This window comes from Convolutriloba macropyga, chromosome 7, assembly GCF_964194025.1.
Source record: "Convolutriloba macropyga chromosome 7, txConMacr16.3, whole genome shotgun sequence".
In the NCBI taxonomy this organism is placed as follows: Eukaryota; Metazoa; Xenacoelomorpha; order Acoela; family Convolutidae; genus Convolutriloba; species Convolutriloba macropyga.
Genome location: NC_134474.1, coordinates 38,195,301 through 38,218,438, shown reverse-complemented (window position 1 = coordinate 38,218,438; position 23,138 = coordinate 38,195,301). Strand labels below are relative to the sequence as shown.

Genomic DNA, 23,138 nt, shown 5'->3' with positions numbered 1-23,138 from the left:
TTTCTCTTTTTAAATTGAGAGACTGCGATTTGAAACCAAATTAATTGAGCAGTAGAGTTATTCTTACTGCATTTTTTTCGTGTTTTTAAATTTCAGGAAAAAAAGATTATATTGACATGCTTCTTTTTCTCTCCTAATATATCCGAGGAACAAATTTATTGAAATAGAGCGGTAGTGTTTCTAATACTTCTTAATTAACCTGACCGTAGCCGAACACAGTCTGAACATCAAAACTATTGAGACCAAATATGAACGAAATCTTTGTTAATTTTTTTAGTTTCCTTGGAATTATATCTTTTAGGATTAAGCTTTTAAGAACTGCTATCTGTATTAGATCGAAACCTTGCTTAACTGTAGTCGGGTTCAAGACGGAGAGTTGATAGGATTGATTTTTCCTAAAATTGCTCAATTCTTTGAATTGATAAGAAAATCTTCAACAAACCAACCTCGAAATATTGGTGTGCGAAGCAACATATCAGAGACCAAAGTTGAACGATTGTTAATGAGACGGGTTCAAGACGGCGAGTTGATAGGATTGATTTTTCCTAAAATTGCTCAATTCTTTGAATTGATAAGAAAATCTTCAACAAACCAAACTCGAAATATTGGTGTGCGAAGCAACATATCAAAGACCAAAGTTGAACGATTGTGAATGAGACCAATTGAGTATCAAGTAATGCATCAATAACCTACAGTATAGCCGATAATTCAATTCACAAAATACAATCACAATAACGTATTATCTGAACAGATTTGAAACTGCTCAACAAAGTGTGCAGTTTTGAAACTGCTGAACAAACTGTACAGTTTTATATTTTCGTTGTCATTGATGGGAGAACAGCTTTTACATTTGGCTCCTTAACACGGACTGTGGAAAACAAGAAACTGTTCGGTATAGAGAAGCAATTTCCGAAAAAATATCAAAGCTTCGCCGACAAATCAGATGTACGGTGTTTCGATTGTGGGGCCGGTCGAATCAGCAATTATCAAGAGCAACGGTGAGTTGAACTTCGAGAAGGCTACGAAATAATTTCAACGAAGATCAGCCAATCAAACTCAAAACAATCTGTAAGTAGATAAGCGAGGTTGAAAACAGCATCGAGCAGCTCATCAAAAAGCGATGCGCTAATTTTGACTAAATGGATTTGTTTTGTCAAAAAAACACCAAAGGGAAATAATTGACAAAATGAACGCTTATTGGTAGCCGTAATCCACGGAAAAGTGAACATCACTGAACATCAGTATATCAACTGCACTGAAGCACTAATTATACAAAACCTCAAACGAGTCTCTGAGGTTTGATTAAATTCCTCTCCCCCTCTTGAAAGTGGGAAAGAAAGTCATGATTGCGAGTATAAATTTTCTCCAAAAGACCAGGAAAACTGAGCAGCTTGTTGTTTTAAGGACAAAATAGTTTTCCAAACTCTAGTTAAAAAAGGATTTAGAGTTGAAAAGAAAAGAACATGAGATATAGCTGCAGCTTTTGTAAGAACAAACTACGCTCAACTTATAATACCAAATGGATCCCTTGAACTAAAGGGCTCGAGCGAGATGACGATGGCTTTAATTTGAGTGCAGAAGGCTGATTATATTTCAGTTGGAAGACTTCAGTTGGAAGTCTACAAAAAATCTTCGTGGCTGGACCGATCAAATAACCCTGAGAAGAGTTACGATAAGTAACGAAAATAAACAATTTTGATCATTCCGAATTGAGGTGGCCAACGAATAGCCCAGGGTAACGTACGTTTGATCATAACTTTTTGATCAAATTCAGATGACTGAGCAGAAATTGATACTTTATAATTCACGGTCAAAACAAACCACGTAGGGCATAACTGAGTTTGATCGAACATAAAGGCTCTCCTACGACAGAAAAAGTTGAGCATGTTTATTTCTACGGTGCATCAACTCAACATAAAATCGTAAGAGAAACTGAGCCAATTGAAACCGCTAATGACTGGCACAATTACATCAACTTGATTTTCAAATGCGTATTATGGCGTGTTCTACACTCAAGCTCAAGTCCTCTTGTAGCTCATGTTTGGTGGCCAACTTCTAGTTGTTCCAACTAACAATTCAACAACAACAATCAACAATTTCGTGAAGTGATTGAAGCAAAACAAAAAAGAATATGATTTACAATCAAGTGCAACACTTTAAATTGCGGTAAAAATTTCCCTGCAAGGCTCAAAGCAAAATGTTTGGTTCTTCAAAGTAGAAAACAGATCTGAAAAAAAAACATGAAAAAACAGGACCTGATCTAAGACTCTGTTAACAAAAGCTGCCAACAAGACGTTCTTGCATAGTGGTTTTTCAGCGTTCAAGAGAGAGCGAGAAAAAGAAAATCAAAAGACAAACGGAGAAAAAAGATTTTTGAAGACGTCCAACTTCAGTTAACTTTCAAACGTGAAAAAGCAAAAAGAAATTATTGTCCACTGGTTTGTGACACTCCTAAATTTTTGGACTATGTATTTTTCAAGATAATGACTTCGAATGATCAATACGCTGCAGTGAGGAAGCAACTGGAAAGCACAAACTTTGGCTATAACAGGCAAAAGCATAGTTTGAAACAACTCAGCGTTTTATTCTATAAAAACCCAATTTGATTGAAGTTTGCATCTTCCTTGTTTGAGATGCTGACAAGATATGACAACCATTACACTAAACAATTGGCACACTCAATGAATTTTTTGTCGTCCCAACGGCATTAGGGTGGGTAGTCAGTTGACCCAAGCCGGGAAAAAGAAGACAAAACGTCTTTTAATTTGCCATGAAAATGATGTGAAAGTGGCTAAAGACATATAAACCTGTTGGAAGATAGAATTTCCCTTCCAAATTGCACGTCATGAGTCTTGACAAAACAAAAGCGAGCACAAAAACGATAAAGAGTACGGCGGAAACTAATGTAGAGCAGTACGAAATGAGAATGCCTCAACCACAACAATCAAGAAGCAAGTTTTACTAAGGTCTTGAGATTATGGAAATTTGCATCACCAATTAGTAGACACCAAAGTTCAAAAGGGGGTTTGTAAGAAAACTGGTCGTATCCAATTTGAAAAATTTTTGTTGAAGAAAAGATTGTGTGACAACATCCAGCTCAAAACCAAAATAAGCCTACAGGATGTTTGCAACACTGCAAACAATTACAAATAATTATTCTAGCGATAACCTATAAAAAGCATTCGGTCTACTGCACTTCTTGATTGAAACCATATTCACAGATTGTGACAGAACGAGACGTCTGCCGGTCAATATCGAATCAATATTTCTTTAACTACAAGTTCCCAGGCACAATTCAAGTTTATTGCATGATCATTGGCGATCAATAACTAACAAGCCTGTTCAAAGATACGAATGTTAGTGTCAATTTAGATTTAAAACTTTTAACTTGTTCAAATTTTGCTGGAAAGTGAAACATAAAAAGCAATACTTAAGAAATTTTTTTAATGATTCCACCAAATGGATGCAAATACCCGAAGAGGCAATTGCAGTCTTCAATCAGTTACAAACTCGTCACTTACAATGTGCAATAGAAATTAAGAATTTTTGCAAAGTATCTAGAATACGAATGGATAACAATGGGAAAACAAAGTGGCCTCTGTTTAAGCATTCCTGATGTGGAGCACACGACTTCCATTTGGCGTTGGAAAAGAAGATACATTAATACAACGAGGGACAAAACCTAACATCGTGTGTCTTTTGACTTATCTCAAAACAAAATATGTGCAGTGGTCTAACTTTGTTTGGATCCTGAATGAAACAAATTTTCTTAGCGTGTTTTAGTTGAGAATTTGAAGTGGAACCAAAAAGACCTCTTCCAAAAGTGCGCTTGCAAATGCATTGCAGTTAGGTTGATGGAACAGTTAGCCAAAGAAATTAAAATGAAGACTTAAAGCAGCACTTTCTGCTCGGAGTCATCTACAGTGTTGCAGTTGATCCAAAACTCCCATCGCAAGAAACAGGTATTTGCTTCCAATTGACTGGTTGCAAAACTGGATTTTTTTGATATTTCACAGTGGAATCACATACGCGTTATCAACAACCCAATCAACATTGTTACGAATGCAATCAACAATAAAAACTCAATAGATTTGATTGGCTCACTGGGCCGGCCCGGTTGCAGCAATTAGAAAGTAAATCACCAGAGCAAGCTAATCTAATCTATTACTCGGATGTGTAGAACATACACTCATCAGTCCTCATAGCACAAGCTGAAGAAAAAGAAAGCATTTATTCAGTAAAAAAGAGGAACAATTCACTAAATTCACCAGGATAATGGATACTCTGGCATAAGTACAGAGAACATTGGGCTATCATAAAGTGGCAAAATTTGTAAAAAGCTTTTATGAAAATCAAAAAAGCATAGAAAAGTTACTGAAGAAAGAGCAGAGGTGATGTGTCATAAAAAGTTATATAAAATTGAAAACAACAAATTTTAGCTGTTTTCAACAATTTGACTTATTCTTGAAAAATGTTGTGTGCATTTGACATATTCCTGAAAAACGAGCACAAAACTAACAACATGATGGCATTGAGGATATAAGAAAAATTATTCAGCAGAAGATTTGGAACCTTGGCTATGAAAATATCTTTAGTCAATCAACAACAATTGCGTAGCGCGGAAAGAGGGCAGGCCAGAACAGATAATTCCAGTAATGGCAGTTTTAACGCAAAAGTGGTTAGATGCGTCAACAGCCTTTAAAAAAGTTACAATTGACTACTGTGTCTTTTTTAATGTTAAAAAAATCCAAATGAAAAAATCCCGGTGGGATAGTGTTTTTACCTTTCTAAGTAGAGCAGCTAAAATATAGAAAAATCAGTCAAGCTAAAAACAGATAGCTAACTCAGTGCAACTTTGCATTTCGTTCCTACGAGAAGCACGAACAAAGATCAACGACAAAGGGAAAAACTTAGTTGACGCAAACAAAGAGTTTTCAGAGTATACTTAAGTAATAAACGGAGAGGGGTCCAAAAACAAGGAATCAGATGGAAGTTCAAGCCTACCAAATAACCTCATTTTGAAGGGGTATTAGAACGGTTGGTTAAAGAATGCAGGCAATGTTGGGGAATAGATCAGTTGCCAATGGTACTCCTTCAAATACAAAACGTTTCGTTGAAAAGAAGTTGAGCAGAAGATAGTTGACAGCAGTCAAGTCAGATGTCAAAGACTCAGAAGCATTGATTATCAATCGCTTCTTGCTTCGTAAAAAAATTGCCTAACTTGAATACCCAGCGCAAAAGTTTCTGTTTATCATCGCAGTTGGTCGGAGAAACTCAATATCAGGCAAACCTAATTTCAGATAGATTATGTAGAGAGTTTTGTACAATTTTAAGTAATCGGCAAACATGGCAATACCCTACAGCAAAAAACTCAAAAAGGCGGATCTCGTTTTATTGATTCAAGACACCGGGAAGGGAGGATATGGTCTCTTGGGTCAAAATACCCAAAATGGCTGAACGTTGTGATTGGACGAGCAAAAAGTTTGAACAAACGGCGGAGTTAACGGAACAATTAAACACTATCGAGTTGATAACTTTTGCCACCATTGGTAGTTACCATTTTTTATACGTGATTAAGATACATGAAGTGATACTGAAATTCAAACTCCAACTACCCATTAATCACAAATCATTAAAGCCACTTCCACCCAAATTACGAATTTATTGAACTGTTTGAATGCTAGTTTCAAAACAAAATACCAGGGTCGGGATACATCAATGCTTGGGCATTGAAATTCGGAAAACATGTTACTGAACACACCTTCAGGTTATTTCTAACGATAGTTTTTATGAGAAAAGTGTTTCAACAATTCTACAGGATGCGCAAATTACACTAATTTTAAATAAGGAGATGTCCCTGTTTTAATTAATTATCGTTCAATTTGCGCAACATCAAATTTTGTGAAAGTTTTGGAAAAACTTCTACTTAATCAATTAGTAGAATATCGTGAAAAATATGCATTTTTGAACGGAAATTAGTTCGGTTTTCAATCTAGAAAGTCGTCAAACCATGCGGTGCTGTACATTATGGGAAGATATGGAAAATGACAACGACACAGGTGTTGTTTTCTTGGGTCTTGCAAATGCTTTCAATTCAATTTCACACGAGATCTCTCTCAAGAGAGCTGAAAATTTCAATCTTTCCCGCTCAATAATTTTACTTCTTGAATCTTTTCTCACAAATCGAACATGGTGCGTAAAATTTTGTATTGACTTATCAGATTAAATAAGTTTAAGTCATGGTGTTCCACAAAGAATTGTGTTAGAACCTCTTATTTTTCTGTTATATTTCAACGGTTTCTCTGAAAAACTGGAAAGCGAAAATGATATTGTTTGATTTGCGGTTGACTCTAGTTTATATGCAAATTAAAAATTAATGAAAATATTCAACAGAAAATTGAAAAAACTATATTTAACTTTTAATGAAGTTATCAAACCAGCCCGGGCTTGAAGTTTTCGTGGAGTACAAAATGATTCGAACCTAACCTTTGAGAATCAATTGAACTCAGTTTTAAGCCTGATGGCTAATTCAATTCGTCCTTCGTATCTTGTAAGAAATCAAATTCCCTTAAACGTAAGAACTGGTGTTTTCAAGCATTTTGTTTTGTTGTAATCTTTCATCTCCCATCTTTCTTTCGGTGGAATATTCCTTAGAACACTTAGAGCAAAAAAACATAAGTCGCATAAATAGGCAACTTAACGGGGGAGTGAATAAGTGTTTTTTTTCGACCAAAATTTGACCACCCCATTTTCTCATTAAGGGTCATATCTTGCCAGCCGAATAGTTTATCTGAAAAGTTAGCTTAATGAAGCTACAAACAGATAAGACACTGGGGAACATCCAAAAAATTTAAAATGTCTACTAGCCGCCAAAACGCTAGATAGAGCAAGAAAACAAATCAAATTATAATAAAAAAGAACGAAACGAAGTGGAGTAACAAATCTTTGATCTTGAAAAGCGTTCAAAAATGGAACAAATTGCCCTCTTCAATAAAAACCTTAAACAGTAAAACTTGCATTAAAAATATTTGAACCAACGTATTGCACGGTCAGCGCAAGAAAGTACCCGTTAAAAGACAAATAGGAGCCTTCAAATCTTATTTTTATCTATGAGAACAAACAGCCACAATTTTACAATTATTATATTAATAACAGTTCTGAATAATTTATTGAACATTTGAAAACATGTAGATATCTAACCTTAGGTTTATAATCTGAATAATTTACATGTTTCAACAAAATTACATCAATTCGGAGAGCGCGGTATGGCTTACTTTATATCACGGTTTTGAGTGCTAGCAATTTTTTTCTGGCTTTTGTTATCATATGGTGCGCTGTTAACCTAGTTAGTGACTTTGTGCCTTTACGCGCGCTCGGAACAAAGCCTGAAGGGGACTACAATTTATGTGTTGCCCTATTTAGGTGATCCAAAGAGCAAAAACTGATTTTTTACCCCTATTTGAAATTGAAAAAGCTGGGAATTTGGATCATTTCATTTTGTGTTCCCCCAGCTTTGTGAACTCGTTATTTGAATCCACCCGACGCAGGTTATTTTTACCTAATGATTTGCTATGTAATTGCACGAGCTGTGATAATGAAAAAGCTGCCCTATTTAGGTGATCCAAAGAGCAAAAACTGATTTTTTACCCCTATTTGAAATTGAAAAAGCTGGGAATTTGGATCATTTCATTTTGTGTTCCCCCAGCTTTGTGAACTCGTTATTTGAATCCACCCGACGCAGGTTATTTTTACCTAATGATTTGCTATGTAATTGCACGAGCTGTGATAATGGGGGTGCGTAAAATAATGGGGGCGCAAACGGAAAAGAACCAAAAGTTTTAATTAACAGATTTTTAGCCGCATTAAAGACCGTTTCGATGAGTAAAACATGTTTCAAAAGCTTTCAAAATTTATGCAAGGCGACTAACTTAAATGAGGCGACGGGCCGCTATGGTGAACTGCTAATTTATCACAAAATTCGGGTCTTGCCCATTATAGCCCAACGCACCTTAGTCCTTAGTAGTCAGTTAACGCATAGCCCTTCGATCCTGGTAAAAAGTAGGCTGTAATTTTGTTTGTGGGGCATAATGGGAAATACCTCAACATTCAACGCAGGCAGTATTTTAGTACAACCTGACTTTTACCGATTAATTCAAACCTAATTTGCTGGGCTGAAGATTAATCTGAAGCGTTTGCCTGCAGCAATCAACACTTCGATAATTTTTTACCCTGGGTTCCGGGAAATGCTAAAATCAAAATATTTGTCAACTGAGTATGTTTTAGTGCAATGACATGGGCGCATGAGACGAATTGTGGCACAAGACGATTAAGATAAGTGATTTAACTTATAAATAAAATGGTACGATTATGCTGAATGTTTCAAATTTCAGATAGATCTATTCTGTTACTATTCCCCAGCTTAGCAGGCATCTGACTTTTTTGCCCCCAGACGAACACGCTAATTTTCACATAGTAACATGCTATACAGCAACCCGAAATTTGAAAAATGGTTGGGGCATAAAATTCACAGCCCCATTGATTGTGGAAATTTTATCGTGTAAGATCTGATAAGATGCTGACAAAGAATTTTTATCGTGTAAGATCTGAGCAGATCTTACACGATAAAAATTCCTCTTATCAGAATTTACACGATAAAAATTCTGTTAAGAAGAGTTTTTATAGTGTAAGATCTTATAAGACATCTTATAAGATAAACATTTCTCTCATCAGAATTTTTATCGTGTAATATCTGAAGAGACATCTTATAAGATAAACATTCCTCTCATCAGAATTTTTATCGTGTATGATCTGATAAGATGGAATTTTGGAATTTTTATCGTGTAAGATCTGATAAGACGGAATTTTTATCGTGTAAGATCTTATGAGACATGTTTTAATGATTTCAATATAAACCGTATAACGTAGTCAAATTCCTTTGATAGTAAAAAAAATCGGTCAACTAACCAATTATGAAACAAAAAAAATGAGTGTTGATTCTGTTTTGGCGGCAGTTTTATTGTGAGTGTTAACTGGGTACTTTGAATAAATTTAGCAGTCCAAGAGAGTTTCGGTCTTTGAAAAAAATTTTCAGCCTAGTTTGATAATCAGCGCTTCAGAGAAAGCCCTTGCCACTGGAATAATATTTTTTACAATATCTTATAAGTCTTAAAAGACTGTATAAGATACTTTTCTCTTTGTTGCTCTGACGCTTAAGTGTTGCTTGCTGTAGCTTTTCGGCTACTGCTTGAAAACAACTATAAATTGTCTTCAATTTGAAGAGCATGCCATACTTCAAGAACATTTAGAGTCATAGCTTTCCAAAGGCTTATCGTGTAAGATCTGATAAGAGGAAATTTTTATCGTGTTAGATCTGATAAGACGGAATTTTTATCGTGTAAGATCTTATGAGACATGTTTTAATGATTTCAATATAAACCGTATAACGTAGTCAAATTCTTTGATAGTAAAAAAAAATCGGTCAACTAACCAATTATGAAACAAAAAAATGAGTGTTGATTCTGTTTTGGCGGCAGTTTTATTGTGAGTGTTAACTGGGTACTTTGACTAAATTTAGCAGTCCAAGAGAGTTTCGGTCTTTGAAAAAAATTTTTAGCCTAGTTTGATAATCAGCGCTTCAGAGAAAGCCCTTGCCACTGGAATAATATTTTTTACAATATCTTATAAGTCTTAAAAGACTGTATAAGATACTTTTCTCTTTGTTGCTCTGACGCTTAAGTGTTGCATGCTGTAGCTTTTCGGCTACTGCTTGAAAACAACTATAAATTGTCTTCAATTTGACGAGCATGCCATACTTCAAGAACTTTTAGAGTCATAGCTTTAGTCTAGTTCAGTTTTTGATGCTTTATAACAGCAGCAAAATGGTATTGAAGTCCCTTGATTAAAAAAAGTTTGGATGCTAAATTTATAACTAGAGCCAAGATGTATTCTACGACCTCCGGTCAGCAAAAACTACATGTTTTGTATTAGAGTTTGTACGACTAGAGGCAACTCATTTTGTTCACGCTAAGAGGAATTATCATGAAAATCATACGGGACTTCCATCATTATTATATTGAGGACAATCCGTCAAAGCAGATGTACCTCAGGACACACTTGTTACAACTGTGACTTCAAAAAGCTAGCTGGCCATTTTGCGTCACTTGTTTACTTTTTATCCAAAAAAATCTGACGCAATAAAATCTGACGCAACCTCAGATAACATTCTTTTTATGTCAATAATGTCAGCTAATAACATTTTCATTCTGAACGTAATTGTGTTATCAGTTTTGCACTTATGGGCTATTAATACAAATCTTGTACTAGATTTTCACAACAAACATAGGACAAATGCCAAACTTGGTCCACTCAAAACTTCATTAGTGTTCATGCCTGCCTTTCTTGTTGCTATGAAAAAGTGTGAAAACGACGAGGCTGGTATCCAGAAAGAACTCAAACTTGTTGACGGCTTTTTTATATGGCCCTTTTCCAACCGAAGCAGTCAATCCGACGTCACTATAGGACTAGACATGTTTCAGCAAAGTTACAACCAACACCGTGAAAACTATCAGTTCGAGGGTGAAAAAGCTTCTCCTACGAAATGCAGCGATGAAATGACGGCCCAAAAAGATGGCATTGAAAAAGCAAACAAGGTTACTTGGTCAAACTAAAACGCCAAAAATTGTCATTTAAGTGAATCAGTTCCGGAAAAAACATCACGGAAAAAACTCCCACTTAATTTGAGGTAGGAAATAAACCCCCGCACGCAAATATACCCCACTTGACTTTTACCGATCTCCGCTATTAGGCCCGTGGGACCTGATAGGAAACTCTCACAACCGAACAAAATATCACTACCAAAAATCAAATTTAAAATGTGGGTAAACCGCTTTTTTAAATTTGGTTTTTGATTGTAATAATTTGTGGTAATTTGGTTGTGAAAACTTGTCAAAATCCTCTTTATTCATATTGAGAGCAGGTACATCTTTCGTTAAACTAGAAATTATATAAAGCGTCGAAAACAAGCTTGGTAACTTGAAAACAAAGTTCTTGGCCAAAATCGAAATAGCTTGAAAGTTTCAAAAAATATAAAATTGAAGTCACTCAATCAGAAATTTTACATCAAGAAATTAGGGAAAAAAGAAGATTTTGAAATTTTGTTTCAGTCAACTGTTTTCTATGGTTGTTCAAAATAAAAATAACAAGGAGGCTCAGTAATGTGCATTCGCATATAACGTTCGGCGCCATCTCAAACATTTTGAACTTAATTGTCTACCAAATGAAGATAAGATGGGACTGAGAGCATTCAAAACTCTAATATTTTTAGAAAATATTGGTGCATCTGTTTTAAAAAAATTGCTCTAAAATCAAACCACTAATGAAATTTAAAAATGATTCACGAGCAAAAGACCGATGACATCGGCTAGCGAGAAAAAGGGACAAAACCGGCAAGGACTTCAAATAAAAACAATGAAGATTAAATACGAGAATAACTCAATATCTTTAATTTTCTAAAACATTTATTATCTCAACTAAACAAATTAACATAAACTTTTTGAAGAAAATTCATCTCAATGTGATGAAAACTACTAGATATTAAACAAATTTCACTTATACCTTCAAAAAAGCCATTGAAACCATCCATTATAAAGAATGTGAAACGACTACATAAGACTGCAATAGGGAGGCAAAAATCAAGAAGTGAATTAAAACCTGCCAGAAAACGGAGTGGAAGGCGTTAAAATCAAATACTATTTATTCACTACAAACAGTAAACATAATCAGTTGCGTCTTCTTTCAGGTAGCTTATTGTGAAATTTGACTTTTGAGAAAGGTGTCAATGATGGGCTACTGTGGCAAGACAGCAACACAGCTAAATTGATTCTAAAAATGGGTGAAAAAACTACAATTAAAAACAAAATTATTGAAAACAAGTAGCATTGAAGACTAAATCCATTAATTGAAGGAATAAGCCAGCAAATAGAGTTAACTTTTATTTCATTTGAAATAGGATTTGACCTCCCTATTTTGGGGGACTACGATAAAAAATAAAAGCAACAAAACAAAGTGAAGAAAACTAACTGTTATGGGAACCAAATTTTTCAAATTTCAGCTTTCGACAGAAACTAGATAATAAGCTTAAACTTTAACTGCTTAGAACTGCGCATTCCTTAGGACGCAAGGAGGGCGCCAACTCAAAAATTTTAAGATGGGTTTCGAATTTAAAATAACACAAAAACAAACACAATAAAACACACAATAAATACACAACTACGTCAAACTGGCAATAGCCCTGAAAAATTGAATATCAGTTTCATCCCTGTAAATTTGCATCAAGTTTTGCACTTTCCCTTTCAAATTCTCATACTTCTTCCTCTTTGGGAATTTGTGACCGGATGAGGCATTCAAAAAGTTTAATTTTTGCACTGCAGCGTCTTTTTGTAAATTAGTCAAAAGTTTCCAAAATCTGGGGTGGGATCCGCTGAATAAGGATTGTATCCCATAATGCCAGCCCTCAACAGCATTGGTTTTTCTGGCAATTCCCTCTATGGCTGCGTCTCTTTGATTCCATATTTGTGGGGGGAATGTGGCAGGACGGTTCAATAATGGACACTTGATATAATTTGTTTGGAAATATAAACAAAGCTCGTCTATTTTCTCAATAACGAAGCTATCTAAATTCTGCCACATTAGATATTTCCTCGACAATCAATTCAAAAGATTTTTCTATTTGTTCATATTTTTCTATTAAAATTTTGAGTTAAATGGAAATAACAGCCCGACAACATAGAAGCTAGATGATGTTTTTGAAAGGCATTAATAGGGGCAATTTCAAAATCCAACAGAACCTTATCCGGCTTACAATCTAGGGCAAAGGTGTCTAAGGCATCGAGTAATCGGCTGTACGTTTTCTCCGTTTTGTTCGGAAGGAGGGCATATAAACAAGCAGGGGCAATACCGAGATCATATACATGAAGGGTGTATATTTGATAAAAAAAGTTTTTTGGCGATAGTTTAAACGTTCCGTCCCCAAGCCAAAACTTGGAGCTTTCGAGAACCGACGTCATATAGGGATCACCAAAAACCAAAATACGCTCGTGGTCATCTTTTCCGCTGTCATACCGCAAAAACTCTTGAAAATTATCAGGTATATCAAAATGCCGGTCCGATGGCTCATGAATTGACACTGTTTGTATAACCTTTCTCAAGCGCTGTGAGGTTTGTATTAAATTTGGTTTTGACGGCAACGCATACTGGGTCGAAAGAACATCAGTTACTGGTGAAATTGCGGAAGCGACGGCTGCTGCGGGTGTTAGGTTTTTCACTCAGGTCTTTAACCTCTTTTATAACTTTTCATGTGGCCGGCTTTCCAATCGAAGCACTATGATTGTACTCACCGTTCACGCGAATAAGTTGGTCATCTTGTGTTAAAGTGGAAACGCGGCACTTGTAACTTTGATATTTTGAGCAATTCCAGGCAGTGGTAAACTTATTTAATCTTTTAACATAAAACTCATGGCCTTCTACAACCAATATTTCTTTGTTTTTTGAAGAAATAGTAAACTCAAAGTCGGCAGTTATCATGCTGAATTCAAAATGCAATAAAACAAGAAATGTTCTTGAGTTCCAACCACTTTTCAATTGCTTTTAATTGCCCCATTAAGGATTAGTTGAGATAACTAATTCGCTAATTGTTATAGTTTTGCATTAAACTATTGTGTCGTTAGCTCTATGTCTCTGACAATTATGATCCATGAATTTACAGATTAAAATTGGGGTGAAATGATTGAGGTGTGAAAAGTATGTTCACACCTCAGTCATTTCACCCCGATTTTAATCTCCATTAATTAAAATAGAATTAATTGAGGCTTAATTATCCTCAATTATACGAAGCCTAAAATCGGGGTGAAACAATATAGGGGTTAAATAATTGAGGGGTTTAATGATGTAGAGGTTAAAAAAACGGGGTTAAAATATTGGGGGTTAAAAGAATAGGGCTGAAAAAACAGGACACCGCCCATTATAGTCCAACGCACCTTAGTCATTAGTAGTCAGTTGACGCATAGCCCTACGATCCTGGTAAAAAGTAGGCTGTAATTTTGTGGGTGGGGCATAATGGGAAATACCCGAACATTCAACGCAGGCAGTATTTTAGTACAACCTGACTTTTACCGATTAATTCAAACCTAATTTGCTGGGCTGAAGATTAATCTGAAGCGTTTGCCTGCAGCAATCAACACTTTGGTAATTTTTTACCCTGGGTTCCGGGACATACTAAAATCTAAATATTTGTCAACTGAGTATGTTTTAGTGCAATAGGGCGCTTGAGACCGAATTGTGGCACAAGAGGATTAAGATAAGTGGTTTAACTTATAAACAAAATGGTACGATTATACTGATTCTAATTTCATATAGATCTATTCTGTTACTATTCCCCAGCTTAGCGGGCATATGATTTTTTTTGCCCCCAGACGAACACGCTAATTTTCACATAGTAACATGCTATACAGCAACCCGAAATTTGAAAAAGGGTTGGCGGCATAAAATTCACAGGGGTCGAAACAGAATAGATCCTGTAAATTATATTTAGTGAAAGAGGGCAAATAATAGCTAGGTTGTTACCCCCCCCCCCCCCCACAGACACACGCACCCCGATTCAGCGTAAATGTATCATAATGGGGGCTGTAGATTCGTAGGGGCTATAATTAGATTCGTGTAGCGTCGCAGAAACTTCACCTTCTTTTTCAGACCGAAATTTAGATACTTTATAGGACCAGCAATTTTTATCTATGATAAATCTAATTCTTTCGGCACACAATTAAAGCTGCGGCTTCGAAATATTAGTGACCATGTTGTTGTAGCCCATTTTTTGTCCTAAACTTAGACTTTCACTTCTTTAAGTTCAAACTTTCAGACTAAGATCGGAGCCTCGAAGTTTTAGTTACAGATGAAATTGTACCCTGGGTTCTCTAAAAGAAAGCGGTGCACTAGTTCAGTTTTTGATGCTTTATAACAGCAGCAAAATGGGATTGAAGTCCCTTGCTAAAAAAATGTTTGGATGCTAAATTTATAACTAGAGCCAAGATGTATTCTACGACCTCCGGTCAGCAAAAACTACATGTTTTGTATTAGAGTACGTACGACTAGAGGCAACTCATTTTGTTCACACTAAGAGGAATTATCATAAAAATCATACGGGACTTCCATCATTTTTATATTGAGGACAATCCGTCAAAGCAGATGTACCTCAGGACACACTTGTTACAAGTTTGACTTCAAAAAGCTAGCTGGCCATTTTGCGTCACTATTGTTTACTTTTTATCCAAAAAAATCTGACGCAATAAAATCTGACGCAACCTCAGATAACATTCTTTTTATGTCAATAATGTCAGCTAATAGCATTTTCATTCTGAACGTAATTGTGTTATCAGTTTTGCACTTATGGGCTATTAATACAAATCTTGTACTAGATTTTCACAACAAACATAGGACAAATGCCGAACTTGGTCCACTCAAAACTTCATTAGTGTTCATGCCTGCCTTTCTTGTTGCTATGAAAAAGTGTGAAAACGACGAGGCTGGTATCCAGAAAGAACTCAAACTTGTTGACGGCTTTTTTATATGGCCCTTTTCCAACCGAAGCAATCAATCCGACGTCACTATAGCACTAGACATGTTTCAGCAAAGTTACAACCAGCACCGTGAAAACTATCAGTTCGAGGGTGAAAAAGCTTCTCCTACGAAATGCAGCGATGAAATGACGGCCCAAAAAGATGGCATTCAAAAAGCAAACAAGGTTACTTGGTCAAACTAAAACGCCAAAAATTGTCATTTAAGTGAATCGGTTGAAAAAAACACCAAGGAAAAAACTCCCACTTAATTTGAGATAGGAGATAAACCCCCACGCAAATAAACCCCCACTTGACTTTTACCGATCTCCGCTATTAGGCCCGTGGGACCTGATATGAAACTGTCACAACCGAACAAAATATCACTACCAAATATCAAATTTAAAATGTGGGTAAACCGCTTTTTTAAATTTGGTTTTTGATTGTAATAATTTGTGGTAATTTGGTTGTGAAAACTTGTCAAAATCCTCTTTATTCATATTGAGAGCAGGTACATCTTTCGTTAAACTAGAAATTATATAAAGCGTCGAAAACAAGCTTGGTAACTCGAAAACAAAGTTCTTGGCCAAAATCGAAATAGCTTGAAAGTTTCAAAAAATATAAAATTGAAGTCACTCAATCAGAAATTTTACATCAAGAAATTAGGGAAAAAAGAAGATTTTGAAATTTTGTTTCAGTCAACTGTTTTCTATGGTTGTTCAAAATAAAAATAACAAGGAGGCTCAGTAATGTGCATTCGCATATAACGTTCTGCGCCATCTCAAACATTTTGAACTTAATTGTCTACCAAATGAAGATAAGATGGGACTGAGAGCATTCAAAACTCTAATATTTTTAGAAAATAATGGTGCATCTGTTTTAGAAAAATTGCTCTAAAATCAAACCACTAATGAAATTTAAAAATGATTCACGAGCAAAAGACCGATGACATCGGCTAGCGAGAAAAAGGGACAAAACCGGCAAGGACTTCAAATAAAAACAATGAAGATTAAATACGAGAATAACTCAATATCTTTAATTTTCTAAAACATTTAATATCTCAACTAAACAAATTAACATAAACTTTTTGAAGAAAATTCATCTCAATGTGATGAAAACCATTAGATATTAAACGAATTTCACTTATACCTTCAAAAAAGCCATTGAAACCATCCATTATAAAGAATTTGAAACGACTACATAAGACTGCAATAGGGAGGCAAAAATCAAGAAGTGAATTAAAACCTGCCAGAAAACGGAGTGGAAGGCGTTAAAATCAAATACTATTTATTCACTACAAACAGTAAACATAATCAGTTGCGTCTTCTTTCAGGTAGCTTATTGTGAAATTTGACCTTTGAGAAAGGTGTCAATGTTGAGCTACTGTGGCAAGACAGCAACACAGCTAAATTGATTCTAAAAATGGGTGAAAAAACTACAATTAAAAACAAAATTATTGAAAACCAGTAGCATTGAAGACTAAATCCATTAATTGAACGATAAGCCAGCAAATAGAGTTAACTTTTATTTCATTTGAAATAGGATTTGACCTCCCTATTTCGGGGGACTACGATAAAAAATAAAAGCAACAAAACAATGTGAAAAAAACTAACTGTTATGGGAACCAGATTTTTCAAATTTCAGCTTTCGACAGAAACTAGATAATAAGCTTAAACTTTAACTGTTTAGAACTGCGCATTCCGTAGAAAACATGATATTTGTTCATTGGACCCCATTTGGAAAAAAGGGTACCTCGCAATAGCAGAACGTGCAAATGAAAATTGATTTGTCTCTAATTTGGATGAAAATGCGAAAGATTTTAAAAAGGACATGTTGATAGTACAATCCGAGTCTTTTTGGATGCGAAAAGATAAGATCAGAAATAATCTTACTATTGTGTGCGGCTCTTTAAAAAATGTTAATGGTTTTTCCGGCTATTGAAACTAACCAAATTTTAAATTTAGTTTATGTTTTTCTAATAAAAGTCAATTTAAATTGGCAAAAGACTGCCGAATTCTTAGTTCCAGAAAGCGGTTTTAGGAACCAAAGGTTAAGAACAATTCATTTTAGTAAACGAAGACTGTATCATCAGTTGATGTGTCTGCACCGCCTGTCAATTTGAAAATAGCGGGCTAAAGAAGCATGACTAATGCCACTTTTCAAAAAGGGAAAAAACTGATGACTTTCAAAAATTTTGCAAAACCAACAAGGTAATACTAAACAATGCAAAGAATAGAGGAATGTGATATGTGCGCAATAACATTTGGCAAAAAATATTCCAATTTAAATTTTGGCAGGAACTTCTGCAGACGGGAAGCTTGAGAAAATGTTGCGATCTTCCAGAGTAGAGTTGCTGTGGGGTTTCTGGATCTGCATTGTCTTCACGATGAAGTGCATAAACTTTATGCTCAGTGTTGTGTGGCCAAGAAACAGATACAACATTGCAAAAGAATTTTTCTCGAGGTCTTCACGAAGTTTTGTTTAGATTCAGGAATTCTACAAACCATTGCTAAAAGACAGAAGCAGCTGTAGAATGGGTTAATTGATAGATGCAACAAGACACTGCCAAGGACGGCAATATGCTTTCTCATTAACATTAAATCAAAATTTTTCGTCCGCGAACACCTGGCAATCAGCTTTCCTAGATGCAGCATGGATCAGAATCTATGTTTTGAGACGAGGAATAGAAAGATACCCAGTAACAATAATGAATCATTCAAAAGAGAAATCTCTGTAGATTAAGGCTTTTTTCTTGATTGCACAACATTCCTGAGAAAAAAATATACGGGCGTCAGTAGACTGAAAGACAAGGCATTACAAAAAAGTCAACCATGAAGACAGGGACGTCATTGCGGACACTTTGGTTAAAAAAAGTTGGATCCAATTTCCAAGTTGAAAAGAATAAAGGACAATATATGGGTATGTTACTACGCGAAAAGAATTAATCAATTTATAGTTTGCAGAAGAGAGATTGCAACTGATACAAATGAATTTCTTGTGAGACAGTGAATCATCAGAAATAGGAACAATTCTGGTTTAACTGCGAGAGAAAAAACAAGGAGTCAAATCTACATCTAGTTCAGGGTTGATGACATCTTTATGCTACCGGGAAACACGACCGTGAATTCAAACAACGAAGAGAGAACTTGATTCTTTTTTTCATATGGAAGACAGAGGGTTACTTTTTGGGCCTATTAACCAACAAAAGGACGAGGAAAAAAACCACATTCCACCGTATGCTAAATACGGACGATGTTCAGAAGTTTTAAAAGAGTTTCAAATTTGAACACTCAAAAACTCCTGCTGCCCTTGAATTAAAACCATCCTCAGTACAGATTGGAGGAGAATGATTGGATCAGAGAGTTTAGAGAAGCTTGGTAGGATTGTTTTTTATCTGCAAATGCAGTTGATGACAGATATTAATTTTCCAACGATTAAGAACAGTTCATCTCAGTAAACGAAGACTGTATCATCAGTTGTTGCGTCTGCACTGCCTGTCAATTTGAAAATAGCGGGCTGAACAAGCATGCCCAAAGCCACTTTTCGTCGAAAAAAAAATGATGGGCCTTCGAAAATTTTGCAAAACCAACACAACAGAATAAAATGCTTAACATAGCCTGCAAAGATTTAGAAGGCAAGACGAGTTCAACAAGGTAATACTATACAGTGCAAAGAATAGAGGAATGTGAAATGTGCGCAAAAAAATTTGGCAACAAATATTCCGATTTAGTTTTCGGCAGGAACTGGTGCAGACGGGAAGCTTGAGAAAATGTTCCGATCTTCCAGCGGAGAGTTGCTGTGGGGTTTCTGGCTCTGCATTGTCTTCACGATAAAGTGCATAAACTTTATGCTCAGTGTGGTGTGGCCAAGAAACAGATACAACATTGCAAAAAAAATTTTCTCGGGGTGTTCACGAAGTTTTTGTTTAGATTCAGGAATTCTACAAAATATTAAGAAAAGACAGACGCAGCTGTAGAGTGGGTAAACTGATAGATGCAACAGGACACTGCCAAGGACGGCAATATGCTTTCTCATTAACATTAACTCCAAATTTTTTGTCCGAGAAGACCTGGCAATCAGCTTTCCTAGATGCAGCAAGGATCAGAATCTAGGTTTTGAGACGAGGAATAGAAAGATACCCAGCAACAAAAATGAATCATTCAAAAGAGAAATATCTGTAGATTAGGGGATTGTTTTTGATTGCACGATATTCCTGAGAAGGAGATATACGTATGTCAGCAGACTGAAAGACAAGGCATTGGAAGGAAATTCCTTTTGGTTATTCGGATCTATTCTGTTTCGGCCCTCAAAGCTTAGTGGGCTTATATTTCTTACGCCCCCCCCCCGGCGCACGTGCTATTTTGTTACATAGTAACATGCTATATAACAACAGATAATTTGTAACTGGGGGCATAAAAACACTGGGGGCCGAAACAGATAAGATCCGGCTTTTTTTTCTGTGGACATCGAATTTCTTAAGTTTACAGCCCAGTACAACAATTTGGTGGCCTTTCGAACTTTGGTCTCGAAAAGGTCTGAATTGGGCTGAACCTCTGGTAAATCAGATAAAACTGTTGAACTGGAAGACTGTGCAGAACATCTTCGCGGAAACATGGAGAAAATAAGATTGCCATCAGACGGGCACATCTGCTGCAATTCAAGAGTAGTGGCATGATACAGAGAGCGTATACACTGATTAAAACACAATCGAATACTTGTAAATTCATACAATCGAAAAGGGATAATTAAAAGAATAATAGATAATTATCAAAAGAAAAATAGGTTCATTGCAATTAAACGTTTAATTTCTCCGGCACTTCAATTCCTTTTTAATTCCTAGCTCTCATGGCACTTTCACCTTCAACCAAAATTTTTCGTCTTTTTGACAATTTCATTTTTTTCTGAAAAGTCTATGAACATTATGAAAAACTCAAAACATCATGTTCATCCTACTTTCAGAAAAAAATGCTTTCTGGGTTTATACTGAACATACTTGGCTAACACAGTACCATTAGGCCACTCTGATTCAGTACTGAATCGTCGATTTACTATTGGATTATACTGATTCAGTAATGAAAGTCTATGACACTCGGGTCCGGGCTTGTTTAACTGCGAGAGCATAAACAAGGAGTCAAAGCTACGTCTAGTTCAGGGTTGATGACATTTTTATGCTGTCGAGAAACACGACAGTGAATTCAAACAAGGAAGAAAAAACTTGATTCTGTTTTTCATATGACAGACAGAGGGTTGCTTAATGGGCCTGTTAACCAACAAAGAGAAGAGGAAAAAATCACATTCCACCAAATGCTAAATAAAGACAATAATCAGATATTTTAAAGAAATCTCAATTGTGAACACTCAGAAACTCCTGCAGACCTTAAATTAAAACCATCTTCATTACAGATTGGAGGAAAATGATTGGAGCAGAGAGTTTAGAGAAGCTTGGTAGGATTGTTTTTTTATCTGCAAATGCAGTTGATGACAGATATTATTTTCCCAATTAACGATTTGCAAAGACTTCAAAGTGGACACGCAAATCAGCAAATGCAGTTGTGGAAAACGACCACTACGTCCTTTGCAGTTAGATAAGCAGTTGCACTTAATTATACTCAAGAGGCTAGTTATTTTATTTACTTTATTTGGGGAAAAAGTTACGGTCCATATATGTAATCGAATACAAGAAATCAAGACGGGCTGCTGCTTCAACCTGAAGGGGATTCGCGTACCTCTCTGGAGTGGCCTCAAGAAGCAGCCCAGATTTGCTCAATCTAACCTTCATGAGAAGGAGAAAACCAGGGCGAGGCAGAAGCTGTTAAGATAGCACCCTACTTAAAAACAACTTCGACAGGATTTTAAACGGACACACCCAACAGTGATTGGCAAAGACAACCAGAGTTGCATCAAGCCTTGACAGAAACGGGTCATGAAAAAAGAGGGGCAACCACGTCGAAACAAAATTTCACATCATTAGGGGCAACACAGACCATTGGACTATTTCCATGCACTGCGTTCTCACTGATGAAATGGCACCAAACATCTTTAGGAAACTCATACCCGTCTCAAACTTGGAATCTTTCCGAGTTGTTTTGATTGGTAGAAAATAACTCGAACCTGGGTAGGGGTGTTCGAATTTTTAACAAAATTCTTAACACGATGAAATTATAGTGTATACATTACCAAATTAATTTCAGCCGGAAACTATTGTAAAATTACAGTTATTGCATAAAACCAAGCTAAATATTACTGAGCAGATGAACATCTTGTTCATGTACTCTGTTTTAGATAACTAATTTTAGCGGCAAGCTCTATAAACTTGAACTCTCGTCCCGTCTTTAGTGTTTAATTTGTTAGAGTACCTGGAATATCCATTATAATTCATGGAAGGTATTTCACTATACTTTCTCATTGATAATAGTTTTTATAAGCGCTACTTTTATCCCTTTTTTTAAGTTTTTTTTCCGAATCACAGCCTTGATCAATAAACCAGATCTCTCTTTTAAATATCAAAACTTTACTGTACGATTCATCTGATATTTCCTCAAGGTCATTTCGACTGCAAAAATCTATGACCAGGCATACAAAACAAAGCTTAATAAAATAGGCTAAAAGTGAAATATTTTAAACAAATTAAATTTCTCCTCCAGCGGAGTTTTTTTGAATAGTCTCAAATCCCGGGCCGAAGTGTCAACGCCATTCAACGCAAAATTTTGTAAGATAAGTGGTGAATGTGGTGAAATGACATGAATCATCCGGTGAATGCGGTGAAAAAACCTTTATCGCCTAGTAGCGGTGAAGTGAAACGACATACTTTCACAGCTGAACTTAGCTGTGAAATTACATAATTTCACCGCTTCATTTAATGACAAACTTATATAAACTCATCGCTCAGAAAAAAGTGTTACACTTGTGTGAGAACAGCAGTGAATGCGGTGAAATTACATAAATTCACCGCCTAATTTAGTGGTGAGATTACAAATTCACCGCTTGGAGAAAAGTGTTAAAATTGCGTGAGATCAGCAGTGAATGCGATGAAATTACACAAATTCACCGCTGAATTTAGTGGTGAAATAACATAAATTCACAGCTAAGAAAACGCTTTGAATTCTTTTTTGTTCAACGAGGTTAAGATAAATATATTAAAAAACGCACGAAAAGTTTACCCACGAATAATTATACATCTTTTTGAATTTTTTTAAGCAGTGAATTTAGGCAATTTCACCACTAGAGTAAGCGGTGAACTTACAAAAAATCACCACATTTCACCGCTAAAATTTGTAATTTCACCGCTATTCTTACAAAACTTCAACGCGCATGTTTTACAAAAAGTAGACTGAATTTGATTTAAATTCAAAACAAATATGATAGTTTTTATTGAGAGGCGGGGCAGTGGAAGAAGAAGTGGCTGACATGCAGTTGAGAGGTTCGAATCCGTGCAAGGACCGTAATCTGTAATAAGCGGTGAAATGTGGTGACTTTTTGTAAGTTCACCGCTTACTCTAGCGGTGAACTTACATAATTTCGCCGCATTCACCG

General features: G+C 35.8%; 1 protein-coding gene across 2 annotated transcripts in view; it reads left to right on the top strand.

The window, feature by feature from the left end:
• The first annotated feature begins 912 nt into the window (after nucleotides 1-912).
• Nucleotides 913-23,138, top strand: part of LOC142342261 (uncharacterized) — a 42,362-nt gene continuing 20,136 nt past the window's right edge. Inside the window, exons 1-3 of one of the 2 annotated variants that reach the window (XM_075393538.1) lie at nucleotides 913-998; nucleotides 8,284-8,359; nucleotides 15,130-15,793. In XM_075393538.1, the coding sequence (XP_075249653.1) occupies nucleotides 15,374-15,793 (420 nt within the window). In that variant the 5' untranslated portion in view covers nucleotides 913-998; nucleotides 8,284-8,359; nucleotides 15,130-15,373. The remainder of the gene's footprint in view (nucleotides 999-8,283; nucleotides 8,360-15,129; nucleotides 15,794-23,138) is intronic. The other variant, XM_075393539.1, reaches the window with a different exon arrangement.